At 43.1% G+C, this 23,796-nt stretch overlaps 1 protein-coding gene across 9 annotated transcripts in view; it reads right to left on the reverse strand.

Annotated features, from left to right (window-relative positions):
- The window catches only part of AMOTL1 (angiomotin like 1), a 199,993-nt gene that overhangs the window by 87,504 nt on the left and 88,693 nt on the right, over positions 1-23,796 (reverse strand). For 7 of the 9 annotated variants that reach the window (XM_088842902.1, XM_055422929.2, XM_088842900.1 and 4 more), the window contains one exon: positions 1,260-1,406. The exons of the other annotated variants lie outside the window; for them this stretch is intronic. In XM_088842902.1, the coding sequence (XP_088699028.1) occupies positions 1,260-1,406 (147 nt within the window). The remainder of the gene's footprint in view (positions 1-1,259; positions 1,407-23,796) is intronic. 9 annotated transcript variants of the gene reach the window in all.

A 23,796-nucleotide genomic window follows, 5' to 3' on the forward strand; every position in this document is an offset into this window, starting at 1 on the left:
GCAATTACTTGGCTTCTCTGGACCTCTCTCTCCTCTGAGGTCAGTCTTCATATCTACTCTACAGGATGGCACGTGGAGTAAATTCAAACTTACTGCTCATTTTCAGAGAACGTGCACAGTAACTGAGACATAAACCCGAAGTTCAACAATCAGAACTTTGCAACAGCAAAAGCAGACCACTGAAAGTCGACCCAAGATGAACTGCCGAGTAAGTGTACTAAGTGACGCACAACCCTAGGAAAGCAATTAACAGAGTGGGTTGGGTTGAGCCGTCACTCACTCCACAAATACCAACTGCCAACCTGTGATATTCAGGCATTCTGACAGGTGCTGGGTTAGGAGAGCAAAGAAGACAGTGCTTACCCTCAGGGCTCGATGAACAAGCAAATTCAAATGAAAAATCAACACTTTAAAACAAAATGGATAAAAATTCAAATAAAAACATATTTCCAAAGGAAAATGATTTTTTGGATGAATAATAAAAGGAAGGGGGTCTTATTAGGCACAGAAACTACTGATTCTCCTTTTCATGAGCACATTTGGCAAGAACCTTAAGATCCTTCTTTAATGTGGTTTTGAAGATTCCTTCATGGTGTAACCAATCTCATAAAGTCTTAAAAATAGGCCGGAAATTTTTACAAAGGAAGCGGTTCCTTTTTGAATATAGTTTAGAATTTCTCTGAATTTCTGAATTACCTGCAAAAAAGAGGTATAAATGAAAGCAGAGAAGAAAAAAGAAATGAAAGATTCTAGGAAAGAGTACAGAAGAACATTTAGGAATTAGAGAAAAAGTAGGCACTCAATGGTATAATTCGGAAGTTCCTACATACCGAGCAACTCTCTCTGTTGAGTGAGTCACATATTATAATAAATAGTCTATTAACACCAGCGGTAAACAATCCGCCTGCAATGCAAGAGCCACAGGAGACAAAGGTTCGATCCCTGGGTCAAGAAGATCCCCTGGAGGAGGGCATGGCAACCCACTCCAGTATTCTTGCCTGAAGAATCTCATGGACAGAGGAGCCTGGCCAGCTACAGTCCATAGGGTTGCAAAGAGTTGGACACTGCTGAAGCAACTTAGCATGCACGCACGCACAATGTTAAGCAAACATTAAAAATAAGGCACCTACCAATAAAGAAACAACCAGTAATCCAATATGTTGCTTTTTAAAAAGAGGATAGAGAAAAAATTATTCAGAAGAGTGAAAAACATAAAGTCATTCTGCTTTTCCAACATGAGTGCCAGTGAAAGAACTTACCAACTTTTTCTCTGATGCTACTATTTGCCTCCACTGTCAAAGATGCTTCATGCCTCCCAGGATAGAGCTGAAAGTCTGGGAAAAAGTAGCTGGGATCCTCCAGAATCTGGACAGAACTGCTGGGGCTGTAACAGGCTGGAGGGGGACCTAGGGGCAGAGAGCAAAGTGCACCTTAGTGTCAACGAAGTCCTGCTCGTCATGTGACTCACACCAGCCATTCTCCCCCACGCCTTTCCACTGGCAGGGGCAGCTCTGTCGTTTTGACTCATGAAATTCCAAAGTAACTATTCAGAATCATCACAAGTCTGGGACCCACCACAATGACCCGTGAGGTCATAATCATAATTTTCAAGACACACTGAGCAAAGGCAGGGGCCCTTTCACACAACCCATTTCCAAGGCCAGCAGCAGCAGCACCCACAAACATCAAGTCCCCTGTGGAGCTGGACAAGCCACCAGGTTTGGAGCAGTCAAAGGGAAGCGGGCAGGGAGGCCAGACAGGGAAATCTAAAATGGAAAGAGCAGCTGTCTCTTGGAGCATCTCGAAGATGCAGAGAGGAGTGGTCATTTTGTTAGACCATGTGTTAGCAAGGGCTGGTTGAAGCCCAGCACAGCGTGATCGGCCCCACTCTGGGGCTTCTGGAGCCTCGTGCGGCAGTGTGAGCCCAGGTCAAGGGTTCTGGCCCTCTGCCTGGCACTGGCCTTTTGGTGTCTGCTTCACACACAAAGCTGAACACGCTTCCTGTTTCAATCAAATGTGACACTGGGTTCAATCCTGCTGTCATTGAACATGAGGCACCAGGACGTGACACTGATACAGCACAAACAACACCGAGGGAGCACGCAGTGTGATGGGTGGGAGCACTCTGTGAGATGAGTGGGAGCACTCCGTGAGATGAGTGGGAGCACGCAGTGTGATGAGTGGGAGCACTCAGTGTGAGGGGGAGTCCAGGCTCCGCCCTCTCTGCACTGACTTTTCCCCGTGGGCACCAAGTTGAAGGCTCTTTTTGGCAAAGGTAATTTAGTTTACTTTGGGGAAAAGAGTCATGCTTTTTTTAAAAATTAAAATCCCTGCCTCCAAGATCATTCCATTAGTAAAAAAAATACTGTTTTTCAGCCATCACATCAAATGAGTCATTTGAAATTTCTTGCTAGGATGGTTATCCATTTTCCATAAGGCCAAAGCAACTAATTATTCCTAGAGGCCCTAAGATGGAAATTTACTCATTCTCTTCCTGAGTTTCTCTCCCTCAACCCATGAAATGACATTTGGATGTGTGCTCACATGTAGCAAAAGGCTTTCCTGGTGGCTCAGTTGGTAAAGAGTCTGCCCACTATACGGGAGACCTGGGTTCGATCCCTGGGTTCAGAAGATCCCCTGGAGAAGGGAAGGGCTACCCACTCCAGTATGCTTGCCTGGAGAATTCCATGGACAGAGTGCGCTACAGTTTATGGGGTCACAAAGAGTCGGACACGACCAAGTGATTAGCTATCTTTCTTTTCACATGGAGCATAAGCTTGTCTAGACTACAGAGAAAAAAAAGATTTTGACAACTAGAATATTTATCTTACAATGTTAAAATGAATAATGCAGTTGTGAGTTAGAGCTTAAGGTTGAATATAATCTGAGTATGAATGACATACTATATAAAGATCAGCCTAAAATGACAGTTCCAGTGCCTCTGACAGCATCCGTCAGCACTCTCCTTCTGGCCAATCCGCGGGGACTACCATGGAAAGACACTCAGTCCCTTCTGGGCCTCACCCTCTACATCTATAAGTCTCAAAGTCGAGAGTTAAAATTAGAAATCGTCAATGGCCTGGATCCAAAGGCAAATCTAGGCTGGCTTCTAATTCAGACAGGTGGAAAATGTTGGTGGAAAGTTGGAGACATGCACAGAGCAAGCTTGGCCACCCGAGAGGATTCCCCAGGGGACCTCTCCAATGCCAGCACCCTGGCCTCACCCGGACCTGGCAGTCAGAGTCCCAGGATAGGACCCGGGCATCTGCACTTCATAAAGCTCTTTGTATGATTCCGCTACGCAGCCACAGTTGAGAAGCCCTAAGCCCGAAGAACAGTGTACACAGATAAAAAACAGGAAAACAGGAACACACCTGCTGCCCCCGCAGCCCCTTCCCCAGCAAGTGAGCGTCAGGGAGCAGCTGAGGACCCAACACTTCAGCAAAGAGAAGAAAGTGCGACAGATACACACCACTGTTTATAAGACAGATAAAAAACAATATTATATACAAAACAAAAAACAGTGGATAAACTATACAGCACAAGGAGCTGTATCCAATACCTTGTAATAAGCTGTAACGGAAAAGAATCTGGAAAAAATATATATACACACAACTGTAGCACTTTACACCTGAAAGGAACACAACATTGTAAATCAATTATACTCCAATTCAACTTTTTTTTTAAGTGTGGTATTCTCTTACAGTAGATCTGGGTCAGGAATGGCATATGCTGGCAGATTACAGCTTCACGCCCTACTATCAAATTGTTCTATCAGATTGACAACAAATTGTAAGTGATAACAGAGAGCAAACTGCCAATAAAATTGAGGCATACCTAAGAATATACATGTATACTGTTATGGGTGTATAAAGGAGCATGTAGGGGATGTGTGTATGTATGGATACATGCTTTCAACATGGATGCCAGTTATCACGCGCTCCCACAATCCCACTCAGGGCATATATCCAGACAAAACTCTTAATTCAAAAAGATACATGTACCCCTGTGTTCACGGCAGCACTATTCACAATAGCCAAGACCTGAAAACAACCTAAATGTCCATCAACAGATGACTGGATAAAGAAGACATGGTACATGTAGACAGTGGAATACTACTCAGTCATCAAAAGGACAAGGCAATGCCATTTGCAGCCACATGGATGTAGCTAGAGATTATCTCACTAAGTCAGACAAAGACAAACACCATATGATTTCAATTATGTGTGGAATCTAAGATAAGACACAAACAAACCTATTTATGAGACAAAAACAGTATCACAATATCACAGACGTAGAGAACAGACTTGTGGCTGCAAGGGGGAGGGGGCTGGAGGAGGGGTGGGGTGGGAGGTTGAGATTAGCAGATGCAAACTGTTACATCTAGAATGGATAAACAAGGTCCTACTGCACAGCACAGGGAACTACATTCAATAGTGAATCATCATGGAGAAGAAGATTAAAAAAAGAATGCGTGTGTGTGTGTGTGTGTGTGTACATACATACCTGAATCACTTTGCTGTTTAGCAGAAATTAAAACATTGTAAATCAACTAGACGTCAGTTTAAAATTTTTTTCAAAAATAAATTAATTGGGAAAACAAAAAAAAAGAACCCCGCACTAAGTCACTCCTATCGCCACCAGACTGGTATAAATCGCTTTTCCACATCTTATCCAACGGCCTGCCAAGTGGCAGCGAGCTCCAGGCCTCCAGGCCACAGAGCGCTGTGCAGAGGGCAGGGCTGGATGGCGGGCGTGAGCACTGAGGGCATCAAAGACGTGCCCCGTCACCATTTCTTCCGCAGGCTTCGGTATTAGGAAAGGACGAATGAAGTTCACACTCGTGCATGAACACACGCACCTATGCAGACTGAAGGACAGGATGCCCAGTTCCTTACCGACAGCCCCCACACCGAGTCCTGCTTCCACTCTGCCCCGCTCAGAGGGCGAGAGAGAAGGCTGGCCAAGCAGATGATCAGGACAGACCCTGAGGACAGGCAGTGGATCATCACTCCACTGAGCCCAGAGATCCCCCCGGGGCAGGAGGAGCGGGGTACGGCCACACCTGAAAGGAATCACTTCACTTCCGTTCCCTCACTGGGAAGACAAGGGCAAAGGACAGTAACATGGATCACAGGCTCTGAACAGGCTTCCTGGGCTATGCAACAAAAAAGAGACACCAATCCCAGGTCCACGTGCACCTAATCTTTCCCTTCTGGTTCAGTTCAGGACCTTCATTAGGAACTCTGCTCGCGTAATTTGCGTCTGTTTTCCTATGTAAAAACACAGTGTCTGTAATCTAACCAGCAGGGTCAAGGGTCTCTGAAATCAGAAACTAGACATCAGCATCCATCATGAGCAGAAATGCGATTTTCCTTATTAGCACTTCTCCAGCCCCAGGAGCAGGAGCTGCGAGAAACCACAGGAGACGCCTGGACACCACCCCTTCCCAGCGAGTGCTGCAGGGCCTGGCTGGGGCCCAGGGCATATGGAACAGGGCAGTGTTTAGGGGCATCCATGAAAGCTGGACCATAAAGGTTGAGTGTGGAAGAACAGATGCTTTCGAAGTCTCTTGAGAGTCCCTTGGATTGCAGAGATCAAATCAGTCAATCCTAAAGGAAATCAACCCTGAATATTCATTGCAGGGGCTGATGCTGAAGCTGAAGCTCCAATACTTTGGCCACCTGATGCAAAGAGCCCACTCATGGAAAAGACCCTGATGCTGGGAAAGATTGAGGGCAGGAGGCGAAGGGGACGACAGAGGATGAGATGGTTAGACAGCATCACTGACTCAATGGACATGAATTTGCACAAACCCCGGGAGATGGTGAAGGATGGGGAAGCCTAGCATGCTACAGTCCTTGGGGTCGCAAAGAGTTGGATACAACTGAGCAGCTGAACAATAACAGTGGCTGAGCAAGGATTCTGCTTCTGTGTAATCTTTACAAGGAGTCGCCGCTAGGGGTTTCAGAAAGTCAAGCTCCACGTAAGGTTCTCTTGACTCAGTAACCTGCAGTTACCTGCTTTCAAACCAGACCTTCATCTAAGGACCACCAAGGACACAGCTTTGGTCTGCATGGGGAAAGTGGCAGGAGCAACAGAAAACAAGCTCAGGGTCTCTCTCTGGGCAGGGGGCCCCACCTGAAGGAAAACCGGACATGTGTTTGTGTCGCATTCCACAGAGGGTGAAATTCTGCAAGTCCAGTTTGAGGGTTCAACCTTTCTACCTTGATTGATGATGACCCATTTCACCCAGAATAGTTTATTTCTCTTTGCAAAAACTGTATGTCATCTGTCAACAAGAAGAATCCTTTGCTTCTCTATGGGCATGACTGCTTCTGGCTGGCTTCTAAAGCACTGAAAACTTCCTTCCCATTGTGGCTCTACACTCTTACTTTCTTTGTAAATGACCAGAGGCCTTTAGGCAACGCGACCCTGAACAAGGCTTTTTTCTGCCTCACTCCATAATAGTGATAACAAAGCCCTCCTTGTTGAGGGGAAGATGAATCAAGGTAAAAATGAAGTGAGTTTCCTGGCGGAAGCGAGAGGCACAACAAGAGCCCTGGTCACCTGCTCACCAGCTTCGCCTTCACTGTTAACTAGTTTGTTTCCTAAGACCAGATCCAGAATCCACAAACAGACCAAGGCAACAGGCTCGGGAGTCTCCTTCTGGTGGAGACAGCAGAGGACGGACAGCTGGGAATCACCCGTCCTTAATTAAACTGCACTGCCAGCTTGTCAATCCCCTGGACATAACCATTTTGGCTATAGCTTCAAGTTCAAACTGTTTGGTTTTCAAGGCCACTACACTCAGACCCTTCCTTTAGCTGTCACCAGTCTCGCTGGTCCCCTCAGCATTCCATGAACATGACACCTTCATTCTCCAAGGCCCCATTCACACTCCCTTCCCGAGGTCCTCTAAAGTTCACCCCAAGACATCTACCTCTTCAGGTTACTCCCTCTAGAACACCTCCCCCTACTATGGCCTGCCTGCCCCCAAGAGCCACGGCAATCATGATCGAAAGTGCACAACTGGGCACTTAAACTGTCCAGCAGCTTGCGGTAGTCATTTAATATAGGCTGGTGCATCCAGCAATTCCACTTCTGGGCACATATCCAAGCAAAGCTGTAATTCAAAAAGAGACATGGACCCCAATGTTCATTATAGCATTATTTACAATTGCTAACAGATGGAAACAACCTCAATATCCATCCACAGATGAATGGCTAAAGAAGATGTGATTATATATGTATATATGGGGCTTCCCCAGTGGCTCAGCAGTAAAGAATCCACCTGCAATACAGGAGATGTGAGTTCGATCCCTGGGTTGGGAAGATCCCCTGGAGGAGGGCACGGCAACCCACTCCAGTATTCTTGCCTGAAGAAATCTGGCTGGCTACAGTCCATAGGGATGCAAAGAGTCGGACACAACTTAAGTGACTAAGCATGCAAGCGTGTGTGTGTGTGTGTGTGTGTGTGTGTGTGTGTGTGTGTGTGTGTGTGTGTGTGTGTAAATAATGGAGTATTATTCAGTCATGGAAAAGAATGAAATACTGCCATTTGCAGCAACATGGATGGACCTAAAGATTATCAAACTAAGCAAGTAAGTCAGAAAGATAAACATCAAATGATACCAGTTACATGTAGAATCTAAATATGACACAAATGAACATATCTACAAAACAAAAACAGACTCACAGATACACAGAACAGACTTGTGGTTACCAAGGGTAGAGGAAAGATAGGGGAAGGAAGGGCTGGGAGTTTGGGATTAACAGATGCAAACTATATATATAGGATGGATAAACAAGATCTTACTGTGTAACACAGCGAACTACATTCAATATCCTGTGATAAAACCATAATGAAAAATATATATATGTAGAATTGAGTCACTTTGTCATAACTGCAGAAATTAAACACAGTACTGCAAGTCAACTATACTTCAATAAAATTTTAAAAGTACATATAGGCTGGGGCCAGTGTCCTGGAAAGCTTGGAGTTGGGCACTATACACGTCCGTGCTCCTTTCTATATACGGCCTGTGTTCTCTTGCTCCCTCCTTGCTGACCGATGGAGAGACTTGGCATATCCTCTGGGACGCTGTCACTGCCAAGTTAAAGAGGTCCTTCCAAAGCGGGTCTCTGAGAGTTCCCGATGATTCCCAGGTCCTCGCAGTGCCCTAAGAGGAGGAAGCACTCACTGTCCCCTCTGTAGCCGGCAGTGATGCTCTGGGGTCTGCAGGCCAGGTTCTTCAAAGAAAAAAAAAAAAACCAAAAAACCTCCCAGGTGTCATTGCGCCCAAGTGCAAGACTTTCCGCCAGGCCCACCTAAGCCAAAACCACCTAATGCCTTCAAAAACAACTTTACCGATGAGATGAGAATAACCTCCTCTAACTTTATAACAGAGATTTTAACCATAGGCAACAGAACAATTCTGCGGCCTCCACCTTCCTTTTCAAAGAGCTGAGGAATTTACTGAGTGTGCCAGAGTCCTCAAAGTCAAATGTAAGCAACCAAGCCTTCCGATCCTGGCAGGACTGGAGGTTTCCCCGGGGAGTCGAATACTCCACTCCAGGAGACAGATGCCCTAGAAACAAGGTCTTAGGAGGAATCTAGAGACCCCCACGGCCAGTACCAGAAAAATAAGGGCTGGTCTGTTCACAGGCCCTCAAGTGAAGCCAAGCTCCCTCCCTGGGGTAGCCAAGTCACACTTTTGAACCTGAGGCCTGGGGGAAGACAAGTCCCAGCACCCCTGGCATGAACACCTGCATGCATTGTAAAAGGAAACAGGAATCTCCAACACTAAACTGAAGGCACATACCTGAAGAGGCTTTCTCACTTACTTTCCCCCAAGGAATCAGTATTTGAAACCCAAGCAGGGGTTGGGAAGACGGTGGGAGCGGGGAAGGTTTTCAGACTTCCCAGCCTCTACAGGGTATGCTCATCCTGGGCACTGAATTAGAACCCTTGGACCAATCCAGCCATCATAAAGTACACATACAGTAAATACACCTATTTAATTTAGACTCTTTCAAGGTGGAATTTGTGATGAATAACTTTCTCCAAAGTTGTGTGAACTTTAACTCTGTAATACTTATTTAAAAATATCTCTGAGATATTATCAGTGTGAACCAAAATGTGAATGTATGCTTAACCTTTAAAGTAAAAGCTGAGTTCAACAAGGCACTAAGCTGGGAGCTATAAATAACAAAGAAATGAGTAAGACCGTCCTTGGCCTTAGGATATTATGATTTGGTTCTGGAGACAAGGAGCACACAGCAATCCAAATTTCACTGCAGAGTAAGTGCCCTATTACAGGGACACAAAGTTTTGGAGACTCGGGAGTAATTCCTTCCTACCTGTTGATTGATGGAGGTGGTTCGGGAGCTGAAATGACAGGGAGAAAGAGACCCCTAAGCTGAAGTGGAAAAGAGGAGGAGGCTGTTAATCCAATTCAGGGTGACAAGAAGGTGCTAGTGAGGAAAGATGAGCCCAGTGAGGTAAAGGCGAGGCATAGGGGCTGAGTCACCGAGGTGCCTGGGCGCTTTAAGCGGCAGGGAGTTCACTGGGGCCTAAGTATGGGTAAGGAGCTGAATCTACAGATCCAGAATCCGGTCTTTAAGGGAGGTTTTCAAAATCCAATAAAGGTATCATAGGATCCAGCAATCCCATCCCTTGGCATATACCTAGAAAATTAAAAAAGATACCTGCACCCCAATGTTCACAGCAGCACAACTTATAAGAGCCAAGACATGGAAGCAACCTAAATGTCCATCAACATAAGAATGGATAAAGAAGATGTGATATATATGTGCAATGGAATATTACTCACCCATAAAAAGAATAAAATAATGCCACCTGCAGCAACATAGATGGACCTAGAGATTATTATACTAAATGAAGTCAGAAAAAGAAAGGCAAATACCAAATGGCATCACTTACATGTAGAATCTAAAACATGATACAAATGAACAGAAAGACTCACAGACATAAAAAACAAACTTATGGTTACCAAAGGGGAAACAGGATGGGGGGAGCAATAAAGTGTTTGGGCTTAGCAGATACACACTACTAAATATAAAACAGATAGACAACAAGATCCTACTGTACAGGGAACTATATTCAATATCCTTTAATAAGCCATAATTGAGGGACTTCCCTAGTGGTCCAGTGGTTAACACTCCATGATCCCAATACAAGGGGCCAGGGTTCAATCCCTGGTCAGGGAACTAGATCCCACATGCCCCAACTAAGAGTTTGCACGCTACAATGAAGATCCTACATATGCAAATATGGCACAGCCAATTAAATAAGTATTAAAAATAAACCATGATTGACAAGAATATGATAACAATATATATATATATATGAGTGTGTGTATATATAACTGAATCACTTTGCTGTACACCAGAAACTAACACAACATTGTAAATAAACTGTACTTCAATAAAAATAAATAAAAGCCTTCAGTTCAGTTCAGTTCAGTCGCTCAATAGTGTCCGACTCTCCGCGACCCCACGAATCACAGCACGCCAGGCCTCCCTGTCCATCACCAACTCCCGGAGTACACTCAAACTCATGTCCACAGAGTCGGTGATGCCATCCAGCCATCTCATTCTTGGTCGTCCCCTTCTCCTCCCGCCCCCAACCTTTCCCAGCATCAGAGTCTTTTCCAGTGAGTCAACCCGTCGCATGAGGTGGCCAAAGTATTGCAGTTTCAGCTTCAGCATCAGTCCCTCCAATGAACATCCAGGATTGATCTCCTTTAGAATGGAATGGTTGGATCTCCTAGCAGTATAAGGGACTCTCAAGAGTCTTCTCCAACACCACAGTTCAAAAGCATCGATTCTTCGGCGATCAGCCTTCTTCACAGTCCAACTCTCACATCCATACATGACCACGGGAAAAACCATTGCCTTGACTAGACGGACCTTGGTTGGCAAAGTAATGTCTCTGCTTTTTAATATACTATCAAGGTTGGTCATAACTTTCCTTCCAAGGAGCAAGCGTCTTTTAATTTCATGGCTGCAATCAGCATCTGCAGTGATTTTGGAGCCCAAAAAAATAAAGTCTGATACTGTTTCCACTGTTTTTCCATCTATTTCCCATGAAGTGATGGTAAACACTACAGAAATGGAAAACAATTTAGAATTACGTGGTTCAGCTTTCAACTATTACCTATCATATTCCTGAGAGTCAATCACCTCTAATTAAATACTAAACTAAATAATGTTGGAGAACTCTGAAATCATTGTGTAAGCCTTGGGGCTGAGTCTACCTCCTGTTACAGAAGCCAAAAGGTCCCCTCTCTGTTCTGGCAGTTAGAAGGACCTAGGCCTAGTCAACTGATGTTCCAATCAAAGACTGAATCTCAAGGAAATGACACAAAAACAAAGGGTGTTGCCAAGGTGTCTATAGTAACAGAACCCCCAGGAGTTTAAGAGCAGCAATGGTGTCTATGATGACCGCCATCACCACAAGACAAGTAGTCTAGCGCTGCCTGGGTGCCCAGTGTATCTTCACCTAAAGATATCCTGCTCATTTTCTGAGCCTTGCCATTAATATGTGAGCTGCCCAAGGTACTTCCAATAAACTCTTCTATTGCTTAAGCTGGCCACCTGATGCAAAGAACTGACATTAGAAAAGACCCTGATGGTGGGAAAGATTGAAGGCAGGAGGAGAAGGGGACGACAAAGGACGATATGGTTGGATGGCATCACTGACTCAAGGGACATGAGTTTGACCAATCTCCGGGAGATGGTGATAGACAGGGAGGCCTGGCATGCTGTAGTACCTGGGATCGTAAAGAGTCAGACACGACTGAGCGACAACAACAAATTGCTTAAGTTAGCCAAACTTACTTTGTGCAGCTTATAATCAAGAACTTCTGATAGACATATATCACATGATACAACTCATAGGTGGCATCTAAAAAAATTATACAAATGAACTTATTTACAAAACAGAAAAAGACTCACAGACATAGAAAACAAACTTAGGCTTATCAGAGGGGAAGGGGAAAAAGGATAAATTAAGAGTTTGGGATTAAAATATACACACTACTACATATAAAATAGATAAACAACAAAGACCTATGGTATAGCACATGGAACTATACTCAGTACTTTGTAATAATCTATAATGGACGAGAATGTAAAGGAATAATACAGTTATACATATATGTATAACTGAATCACTTTGCTATATACCTGAAACTAACACATCATACATTAACTAAATTTCAATAAATTAAAAAAAAAGAACTTCTGATACCTACCTTATTAAAGAAAATTAATTGTTCTGACACCTATTCTAAGAAAATAACACAGTTAATATCTAAAGTACTATATGACTTAGCACAATCTCGTGTCTATTAACCCAAATATCCTTTGCACAAAACCTAGAGCAATACTTGCAGTTCCTCCAAAGTTTTCTCCATCTGGAGGGCCTTTCTCCCTTATATGAGTTGAGTCAAGGAAACTAACTTCAGCACACACTAAACACTGCCCTATGTACCCTGACTATCCGAATGCCTCTGGAAGTCCTCCTCTAGTGCCGCTGCCTCCAGGAAATCCTCTACCCCCCGCTCCCAGTTTCTTACATGCCACTCACGTGTGTTCCCATCACAGTCCATGCACACTTACGCCACAATATATTAAATTCCCTGTGTGTTTATTTTTTTAGTCGGTCCCCCTAATAACTTATAATTGATTAACAGCAGGGGCCATGTCTTACTCACCTCTGTATCTCCAGTTTCTAGCAGGAATAAGACCAAAGTAAATGCTCAATACATATTTATTGAATCAGTGACTCATCTGCACACATTCATGATAAGTGAATGTAGCAGTCTCTAGCATATAATGGATACTCAAAGAAAAAGAAAAAAAAAGGGGAAAATGTGAGTCACTCAGTCAGGTCCAACTCTACAACCCCATGAACTATATAGCCTGCCAGGCTTCTCAGTCCATGGAATTCTTCAGGCAAGAATACTGGAGTGGGTAGCCATTCCCTTCTCCAGAGGATCTTTTTGACCCAGGGATCGAATCCGAGCGTCTTGCATTGCAGGCTGATTTTTTACCATCTGAATCACCAGGGATACTCAATAAATATATATTAATGGAATTGAGGTACATGTAAAAATAACCAATTACAAACATATTCTCAATTCTACAGAGCTTAACTCAAAAATGAGTTGTCCCTTTCAAACTACTCAGGAAACCAAGGCTTGGTAAAAGCTACTGGGGAAAAAAAAAGATAGCCATCTGGCGCTAAAACAGGTTAATTACAGGCATGTGTGCGTGTATGCTTAGTCGCTCAGTCATGTCCGACTCTGCGACCCCATGAACTGCAGCCCCACCAGGCTCCTCTGTCCATGGGGATTCTCCAAGCAAGAATACTGGAGTCAGTTGCCATTTTCTTCCCCAGTTCATCTTCCCAACCCAGGGATCGAACCTGCATCTCCAGCATCTCCCACATTGGCAGGCAGATTCTTTTACCACTGTGCCTCCCTGGGAGCCCTGGGACTGTGTTCTAAATGCAGCCCTTGATTTCTGCGTCCTTCCCACAGGTCTGAGAGCCGGTGCAGAGTCAGGAGACCTCTGAGGGTATCCAACCATGCACCATAAAAAAAAAAAAAGGAATCATCCCAGTCCTACCACCTGGATTCACAATGAGAGTCCATGATAAAAGAACTTTATCTACCAAGAGGAAATCATTTTTTAAATTTGAGGGTTTTTATTTTTGTCTAAGTTGGATCTTCACTGCTGCATATGGAATCTCTCTAGTTGCGGCTGGCAGGGGGCTACTCTCCAGCAGAGGTGCTTGGGCTTCTCATTGCAGTGGCTTCTCTTGTCTCTGAGCACAGGCTCTAGGGTGCAAGAGCGTCAGTAGTTGCAGCTCTCGGGCTTTAGAGCTTGGCCATAAGTAGTTGTGGTCCACGGGCTTAGCTGCCTCTTGACATGTGGCATCTTCCCCAACCAGGGACCGAGCCTCTGTCCCTTGCATTGGCAGGTAGATTCTTAACCACTGGACCACAAGGGAAGTCCTAAATTTGGATTTTAATATCAAATCCAAAGACTATATAAATATCTTGACTCAAATGGCACATAATATTATAATTCATATTTCACATTGATGTTTTTGCTGTTTAACTTACTTAAAACTATAAGTACCTGAACTTCAGAGATTCTTTTCCTCAAGTGTTTATTTAAAACCACTTTATTACGGTGTTATTAACATGTAAAAGGCTATACGTATTTAATGTATGCAACTCAATGAGTCTGGGGATAAGAATACACCATGAAATCATCACCACTGTCAAGGTCACAGACATATCCATGACCTCCCAAAGTTTTTCCTCACCCTCTCTGTTGTTTGGAGATGTGCATGTGTGTGCGGTAAGATCTTACATTAGACCCATCCTCTTAGCAGCTTTTCAATACACAACACAGTACTGTCAGCCCTAGGCACTAGTCTGTATGACAGATCTGTCTCTAGACCTTATTTACTTGGATCAGTTTCAATAAATAAGCCCTATATTAATTGAATGACTGAAATTTAAATCATCTTTAAACATACGTATTTGCTTATCTCAGGACCACAAAAGGATTCTTTCAGGTACCCTGGCTCACATTTTGTTCCCACTGAGGAAGAAAAATTATTACTAGCACGTAAGCTTCAAACATGTTTCTATCACTGTAAGCAGACAGTAAGTACTTAATTCTTAGGGAGCAAAGGAAAACAAACAGGATGAAGAGCCTTAAAACAAACCCAAAGACAGAAAATAAATGCAGTTGTACTCCTCATGGCTCCCTCTCACCCACACTGTGGCGAGAAGAGCAGTTCAGTCACGCCTGGCCCTGTTCCTTCAGCTTTCCAGATCTTATGGACGCATGTTGCTGCAGCTGAGTGACATCCAGAGGCCTGCCAGGCGGCAGCATCTTGTGAGGACTGGGACTCTCAAGAGGCAATAGCTTTCTTCTCATCACACTCACGCAATTTCACAAATCAACATTGGCTCATGAATGAACTACAATAAGCAACCAATATCGGGAGGAGAAGGGGACGACGGAGAATGAGATGGCTGGATGGCATCACCGACTCTGTGGACATGAGTTTGAGTGAACTCCGGGAGTTGGTGATGGACAGGGAGGCCTGGCGTGCTGTGATTCATGGGGTCGCGGAGAGTCGGACACGACTGAGCGACTGAACTGAACTGAACTGAACTGATCCCCCCCCCCAAATTAAACATCCCTTTGGTAATAAGAATATAACCATTCAACCAGGAGCTACCATTTACTGAAGGTCTATTAAGTGCAGAAGACTCTTGAGTGTTCCTGAACTGCAAGATCAAACCAGTCAATCCTAAAGAGAATCAAACCTGAATATTCATTAGGACTGATACTGAAGCTGAAGCTCCATTACTTTGGCCACCTGATGCAAAGAGCCCACTCACTAGAAAAGATCCTGATGCTGGAAAAGATTGAGGGCAGGAGGGGAAGGGGATGAAAGAGGATGAAATGGTTGGATGGCATCACTGACTCAATGGACATGAGTTTGAGCAAGCTCTGGGAGACGGTGAAAGACAGGGAAGCCTGGCATGCTGCAGTCCATGGGGTCGCAGAGTTGGACATGACTGAGCGACTGAACAACATTAAGTGCAAGGATGATATGAAAATTACTGTATTTAACTATCACAACCCTATTCCCATTTTGTAGACAAGGATACTAGGCTCACAGTGGTTAAGTCATGCCCAGGGTCACAAAACTAGTCAGCAGAACAGCCCCTCAGCCCCTCCAACAACAAAGTTCTTCTTACTAAGCAATCCTGCCTTCCAAAGATCAGTCAGTCGTGCACACAATTTTTTAAATTGAATTACAGTTGAGGTACAATATTATATGTTACAAGTGTTCAATACAGTAATACACAATTTTATAGGTTATATTCCATTTTTAGTTATAATAAGATATTGGCTATGTAAGCTAAGTATATCCCTGGAGCTTATTTTAATCATAATAATTTGTACCTCTTAATCCTCTCCCCTATATTGACCTTCCGCCTGCTTCCCTCTCTTCCCACTGGTAACCACTGGTCAGGTTTCTCTGTATCTGTGAGTCTGCTTCCTTTTTGTTATATTCACTAGTTTGGGGTATTTTTTAGATTTCACATATAAGTGATAACATATAGTGTTTGTCTTTCTCTGTCTTATTTCACTTAGTATAATGCGCTCCTAGTCCATCCATGTTAGTGCAAATGACAAAAATCACTCCTTTTTATGGTTGAGCAGTATTCCACTGTGTATATATATCACGTCTTCCTTATCCATTCCTCTGCTGTTGGACACTTAGGTTGCTTCCATATCTTGGCAACTGTGAACAATGCTGCTATGAACACTGGGATGCATGTATCTTTTTGAATTAGTATTCTTATTTTTTGTTTTGGATATATACCCAGGACTGAGATTGTAATGTATACTTAATTCTTTTCTTAAAACTGAAGTCTAGTTGATTTACAATGATTCAGGTATATAGCAAAGTGCACACTGGATTCCATGTCCTCTTTTCCTGCCTAATTTCTTATATTAATATTAGAGGAGTTTTAATGAAATGCCCTTGCTTGTGAACAATGGGAAAAGGCTCAAACAAAGCTTCCTTCTCTCCCTATATGCCTGCACAAATGCCAATAGATACAGGCAGGTTTGTGCTATTTCTTATAAAAGCTCAGAGTTAAAGAGAGCAAGCTGCTGCCAACCACTGGAACACCAAGGCAGAGGATGGAGCCGTGCCTCCCACCGCTCCCACTGAGCCATCTATTATTTTCATGATAGTGTCTCCACTTTAACAATGAATTCCAAACCTGTGGTGTGCAAAGTACTCAGGGACATTTTAAAAATGCCACCTCCAAGTCTCCATGTCAGACCTGTAACATCAGGATCACCTTAAGTGTGGACCAGAAATTAATTTTGAAGAGCCACACTTCACTATTGATTTGAAGGCAGAATCAGGCTTGGGAAGCTTGGACTTCTCTGTCATAAAGATCTTGTACAACACACGAATGGAAAAGTTGTGGCAAACTGAAATTTTATAAATCAATCATGTTTTAAGCCAAAACATGTTATTAGATTTACGAATCAAAATGATGATGAATGATTAAAAGTGACTTTTCCTAAAATTAGCCAACCAACTGAACAGCATTTACTCCTTTAGAGTGAAGAATTCTTTGCATAAATTTGTTACTTTTTAATAAATTTATATTTGAAGTTGATAGTTTTGGTGCCCCATTATTTCATAACTGCTAACCTGAATGACTGGTTAGCAGAAGGGAATATGGCTATTTCAGTATATGCACAGTACATCATGAGAAATGCTGGGCTAGAGGAAGCACAAGCTGGAATCAAGATTTCTGAGAGAGATATCAATAACCTCAGATATGCAGATGACACCACCCTTATGGCAGAAAGTGAAGAAGACCTAAAGTGCCTCTTGATGAAAGTAAAAGAGGAGAGTGAAAAAGCTGGCTTAAAGCTCAACATTCAGAAAACTAAGATCATGGCATCCAGTCCCATCACTTCACGGCAAATAGATGGGGAAACAGTGGAAACAGTGGCTGACTTTATTTTGGGGGGCTCCAAAATCACTGCAGATGGTGATGGCAGCCTATGAAATTAAAAGACGCTTACTCCTTGGAAGGAAAGTTATGACCAACCTAGAGAGCATATTAAAAAGCAGAGACATTACTTTGCCAACCAAGGTCCATCTAGTCAAGGCTATGGTTTTTCCAGTGGTCATGTATGGATGTGAGAGTTGGACAGCTGTGAAGACAGCTGATCGCTGAAGAATTGATGCTTTTGAACTGTGGTGCTGGAGAAGACTCTTGAGAGTCCCTTGTACTGCAAGGAGATCCAACCAGTCCATTCTAAAGATCAATCCTGGGTGTTCATTGGAAGGACTGATGCTGAAGCTGAAACTCCAATACTTTGGCCACCTGATGCGAAGAGCTGACTCATTAGAAAAGACCCTGATGCTGGGAAAGATTGAGGGCAGAAGGAAAAGGGGACGACAGAGGATGAGATGGTTGGATGGCATCACCGACTCAGTGGACATGGGTTTGGGTGGACTCCAGGAGTTGGTGATGGACAGGGAGGCCTGGCGTGCTGCGATTCATGGGGTCGCAAAGAGTTGGACACGACTGAGCGACTGGACTGAAGTTACATCTAAAATATTGTTATAAAGATACAATAACAAAGGACTCATACAAAAAATACATCTAATTCAACATGATAAGAAAACGCCTGGGAAACTGCCTACCATATTAAACAATAAATATGTCTACCTCTGAAACTCAGAAATCACATGGCCAACTATGTCACCAAGCCATACATGACAAGCAGCTATCTAATTACAGGGAAGGAAGGCATAGAAAGTAACATTATTGAGCACGATATGATACAAACATTACCTCAGATAATTCTCACATCCCTGAGAATTAGGTTTCATTATCTCCTTTTTACCTAAACAAAAACAGGAATGACATTGAGTCACAAAGCTCAGAGCCTTAAGGTTGAGATGCAAACTCAGCTTGGACTGTTCCAAAGCACATCACAGAATTTAAATGATATTTTAAAACACGTAGGTGTTTGGGACAGTACCTAGGTTTCTTACAATTCCTATGAGTTACAAAAGCTCATGGGTCTGTGAGTTGGATTAGCAGCACCGTGCGGAATCACTCACTAATTCGCTCATCTCCTCATGTATGGGCTTCCCTGTGGGCTCAATGGTACATAACCCGCCTGCCAATACAGGAGATCAGCTTCAGCCCCTGAGTCGGGAAGAGACCGGCGAGAAGGAAATGGCTAACCGCTCCAGTATTCTTGCCTGGGAAAATTCTATGGACGGAGGAGCCTGGCAGGCTGCAGTCCCTGGGATCACACTTAGTCAGACACAACTTAGCGACTAAACAACTCATCTATACATTGCACAAAGATCTATGACGTTGAGTATCTGACAGCGCAAAAGAGTGCCCAGCACGAGGCTTGTGACAAATCTGACACGCTTGTGAGAGAGACAGCTGTACAAAGCGGAGGACCACCCACCGGTACGGAAACGTAATGACGTGATGACGCAGGCAGCTGGATGTGGCGTGGCGCCGAGCAGGGATAGAGCCCCACACCCCTCTGAGGGCGCACGCACTGGTTCTACTGCTCTACGCTCACCTCCTTCCTCTTTCACCGGCGTGTTTGGGATCACGGACAACACCTTTCAAAGATCTGTCAAGATCTGTAGAGCTAGGCCGAGGAGAACACGCACACACTGAACTCATGGGGTTCACACACAATAACGCCAGTAGGAAAACCACAATTTATTGATTATTTTAAGGTCTGTGACATTGCTTTTATTTCAGCTGTCCAATTTCCCTTCATTCACATCTGATGACTTATTTTTTTTTGACTTTTAATTTTGTATTGGAGCACAGCCGACTAACAATGTTGTGATAGTTTCAGGGGGACAGCAAAGGGACTCAGTCATACACATACACGTATCCATTCTCCCTCAAGCTCCCCTCCCATCCAGGCTGCCACGTAACATTGAGCAGAGCTCCCTGTGCTACGTAGTAGGCCCTTGTTGGTTATCCATTTTAAATACAGCGAGTGTACATGTTGGTCCCAAACTCCCTAATTATCCCTTCCCCCCACCCTTACCTTCTGGTAACCATAAGTTCATTCTCTAGGTCTGTGAGTCTATTTCTGTTTTGTAGTAAGAACTCCCAATTTATACTAGAACAGAGGGAAACATGCTGCAAAATACAATTTCCTGGAGGCAAATGAACTACATGTCTTGGAAAGAGGGAAATGGAAGTAATCAAACACTTGAAAATTTCCTACCTGAAGGGCACTGAGTAACTCACATGAACTCATTTAGTCCTCCTAATAGCTCTATGAGGCTTATCTTCATTTCTCAAATAAGGAAACTAAGGCACAGAGAATGACTCGCTAGAAACTTACATAACCAGTAAATGGCAAAAAAGCCCAGCTGGTCTGGCTCCAGAATCTGTAGTCTTGGCCACTCAAAAAGGAAAAAAGTGCTCCCCTTTACATTTTAAAAAATTATTGAGGACCCATAAGTTTTTGTTTCCAGAGGTCAAATCTATCCACATTTACTGCATTAGAAACTAAAACTGAAAAACATTAAAATTTATGTTAATAAAATATATGTCAACCATTTAAAAACAATAAACCCACTATAAGTTACACATTAGAAGTGAAGTCGCTCAGTCATGTCTGATTCTTTGCGACCCCGTGGACTGTAGCCTACCAGACTTCTCTGTCCATGGGATTTTCCAGGCAAGAGTACTGGAGTGGATTGCCATTTAGGAACACTCATTTCTAAAACAAAAAGCAGTAAGAAGAATGGTATTGTTTTATAATTTTGCCAATTTCTTTACTGTTTGGCTTAACAGAAGACAGCTGTACTCTAACATCTGCTTCTGCTGTCAATCTACTGCTACACAATCTTTAGGTGAAGTAGATGAAGAAAATCTGGCCTCATTCAACACACAGTGGGAAAAAGTATTTTAATACCCTTCTCATATATTTGTGACTATTCTTTGAAACTATACCAAAACACAACAAGTGATAATTCTTTAAAGGTAGTTGCAACGTGCATTATAAAACCATATCATAGACATTTCTCCAAAAAAAACACATAGATGGCCAAAAGGCACATGAAAAGATGCTCAACATCACTAATTATTAGAGAAAAGGAAATAAAAACGACAACGAGGTATCACCTCACACCAATCAGAATGGCCATCATCAAAAAGTCTACAAATAATAGACATTAGAGGTGTGCAGAGAAGGAAACCCTCCTATACTGCTGGTGGGAAAGTAAACTGGTGAAGCCACTATGTAGACCAGTTTGGAGGTTCCTCAAAAAACTAAAAATAGAGCTATCATATGATCCAGCAATCCCACTACTGAGCATATATCCACAGAAAACCATAATTCAAAAAGATATACGTACTCCAATGTTCACTGTAGAACTATTACAATAGCCAAGACAAGCAACCTAAATGTTCATCAACAGATGAATGGATAAAGAAGATGTGCATATATATACACACAATGAAATGCTGTGTGTGTCAGTTGCCCAGTCGTGTCTGACTCTGCAACACTATGGACTGTAGCCCGCCAGGCTCCTCTGTCCATAGAATTCTCCAGGCAAGAATACTGGAGCGGGTTGCCATTTCCTTCTCCAGGGACAAAGGAATGTTACTCAGCCATAAAAAAAGAATGAAATAATGTTATCTGCAGCAACATCATGGACCTAGAGACTGTCATACCACGGTAAAGTAAGTCAAAGATAAATGTCGTATGATATCACTTACATGTTGAATCTTAAAAAATGATACAAATGAACTTAACAAAAGATTGAAACAGACTCACAGACTTAGAAAACAAACTTACGGTTGCCAAAGGGGAAAAGTGGAAGGGAGGGATAAATTAGGAATCTGGGGATAATATATACACACTACTCTATGTAAAATAGATAAATAACAAGGACCCACTGTATAGGAAAGGGAACTATACTCAATATTTTACAACCTATATGGGAAAAGAATCTGAAAAAGAATAGACAATAGAACTGAATTACTTTACTGTATACCTGAAACTAACACAACATTGCAAATCAACTACATTTCAATAAAAAATAAGCTTTTTAAAAAGCCATTTCAGGTGAATGTGTCCTGGATATTTCTCTATATTCTGTTATGTTAAAATCTATCAGTCCACCTTTCATTTTGGAATTTTCTTTATCAATGCAGGATTTGCTAACATCATATGTTGGTCATAGGAAAATAATGGTTCACTGAACTATGCAAAATCTTCCATATATGGAAATATTTCAAGTGAGCAATATCAACAAAATCACATTTGTTAATACCCCACAGATCACAATCATCAGAAAAGTCTTTCACAAGTTCACAATTGGCAAATGCAAGTTTTTCAAAATTCTAATTTTCACTTGAAAGCCTGAGTTTTACCATCAGTAACAAATACTGTCCATTGATTTTCTTGACGTCTCCCTTTATTCACTTTTGAGAAAACAGCTGCCAAATACCTAACTCAGAATAACCATAGTTTGTCCATTGTTCTCTCAACTAAACCTGAGACAAGCTGCTAGTTAAACTCAGGACTCAAGTGCTTGTCACACAAGGACTCTTCTTCTCTTTGCAACCAGAACTACTTCATGTGTACTTCCCACTTGGTCACACACGACACTGAAAAGATGTACTTGAGCCTGGAGATTTAATAGAATTGATCATTTGTACCACCTCAACAAGAACATTCTTAAGTGAAATGGGCTTTCTATGCCATGTTGGTTAGAAGCGGCCTGATTTCCAGCACAGTCGGAGGCCACTGCCCTGATTCATATTGATTTGCCTGCAGTTTTACCCACTGTCGCTTCTGTTACCATCGGTACAAACATCAATACAGTGGAAAAGACACACATCTTAGTAGTCTTAATATTATTATGAAGATAGTTATTAGGTCTCAGAAACCACCCCCCCACCGGTGTTCCATACGACAGCACTTTGAGAAACACTGCTGCTGCTGCTGCTGTCCGACTCTGTGCAACCCCATAGACGGCAGCCGACCAGGCTCCGCCGTCCCTGGGATTCTCCAGGCAAGAACACTGGAGTGGGTTGCCATTTCCTTCTCCAATGTGTGAAAGTGAAAAGTGAAAGTGAAGTCGCTCAGTCGTGTTCAACTAGTTAGCGACCCCATGGACTGCAGCCCACCCGGCTCCTCTGTCCATGCGATTTTCTAGGCAAGAGTACTGTGTTTTATAACCTCTTCCAGGAAAAGATGTGAAACTTAAGGATAACTTTAAGATGAAAATGGCTGCAAGCCAGTCATACCTGAAAATGAGTTACCTCCCTGCCCAGGCAAAGAAAGATACCCACAGCCCTCAGAAGCTGGTGAAACTTACAGAGAAGACACACACAGGCCCTTTGATGCAGAGCCCTGCTTGAACTCTATCAGATAAACGCATCCTGCTGATTAAAGGAAATGCATCTGAAGAGAGAGAGCAGCCTCTCTAGAAAACACCTGCACAGGAATGCATTTTCTTGCCCTTGAGGAATTCTTATAAAAATGAACACAAATCAACAATGGTATGTGATGGGCAAAAAGGCTCTGTGAGATCACTTTTAAGAGGTGGGGAGAAAAGAAATTGTAATAACTAGCCCAGCAGGAAGTCAGGCAACCCTTGGACAAAGGGAAGGATGTAAGAAATGATGACTGAAAGGAAAAGAGAATGATGCTGTCAAGTCAGAAGCCCAGAGTATTAGAAAGATTTAAAGAATAAAAAAAATGACAGAGGAGAAAATATCCACTAAATGGAAAGGAAGGATGTGCCATGCTTTTCATTCTATTTTGGCAAATCTGCTTCTTAAACAATGTACACTGATTTTTAAACAATGTAAGAATCCAGGCTTTGCCATATATTAAACTACCTGAACTGAAGCAAATGAGTTAACTTCTTGTTGGCCATTCAGTTCAGTTCAGTCACTCAGTCGTGTCCAATTGTTTGTGACCCCATGAATCACAGCACGCCAGGCCTCCCTGTCCATCACCAACTCCCAGAGTTCACTCAAACTCATGTCCATCGGTGATGCCATCCAGCCATCTCATTCTCTGTCGTCCCCTTCTCCTCCTGCCCCCAATCCTTCCCAGCATCAGAGTCTTTTCTAGTGAGTCAACTCGTCGCATGAGGTGGCCAAAGTATTGGAG

The sequence above is a fragment of the Moschus berezovskii genome, chromosome 14 (assembly GCF_049115385.1).
Source record: "Moschus berezovskii isolate FMDL1 chromosome 14, NW_MosBer_1.0, whole genome shotgun sequence".
Classification (NCBI taxonomy): Eukaryota; Metazoa; Chordata; class Mammalia; order Artiodactyla; family Moschidae; genus Moschus; species Moschus berezovskii.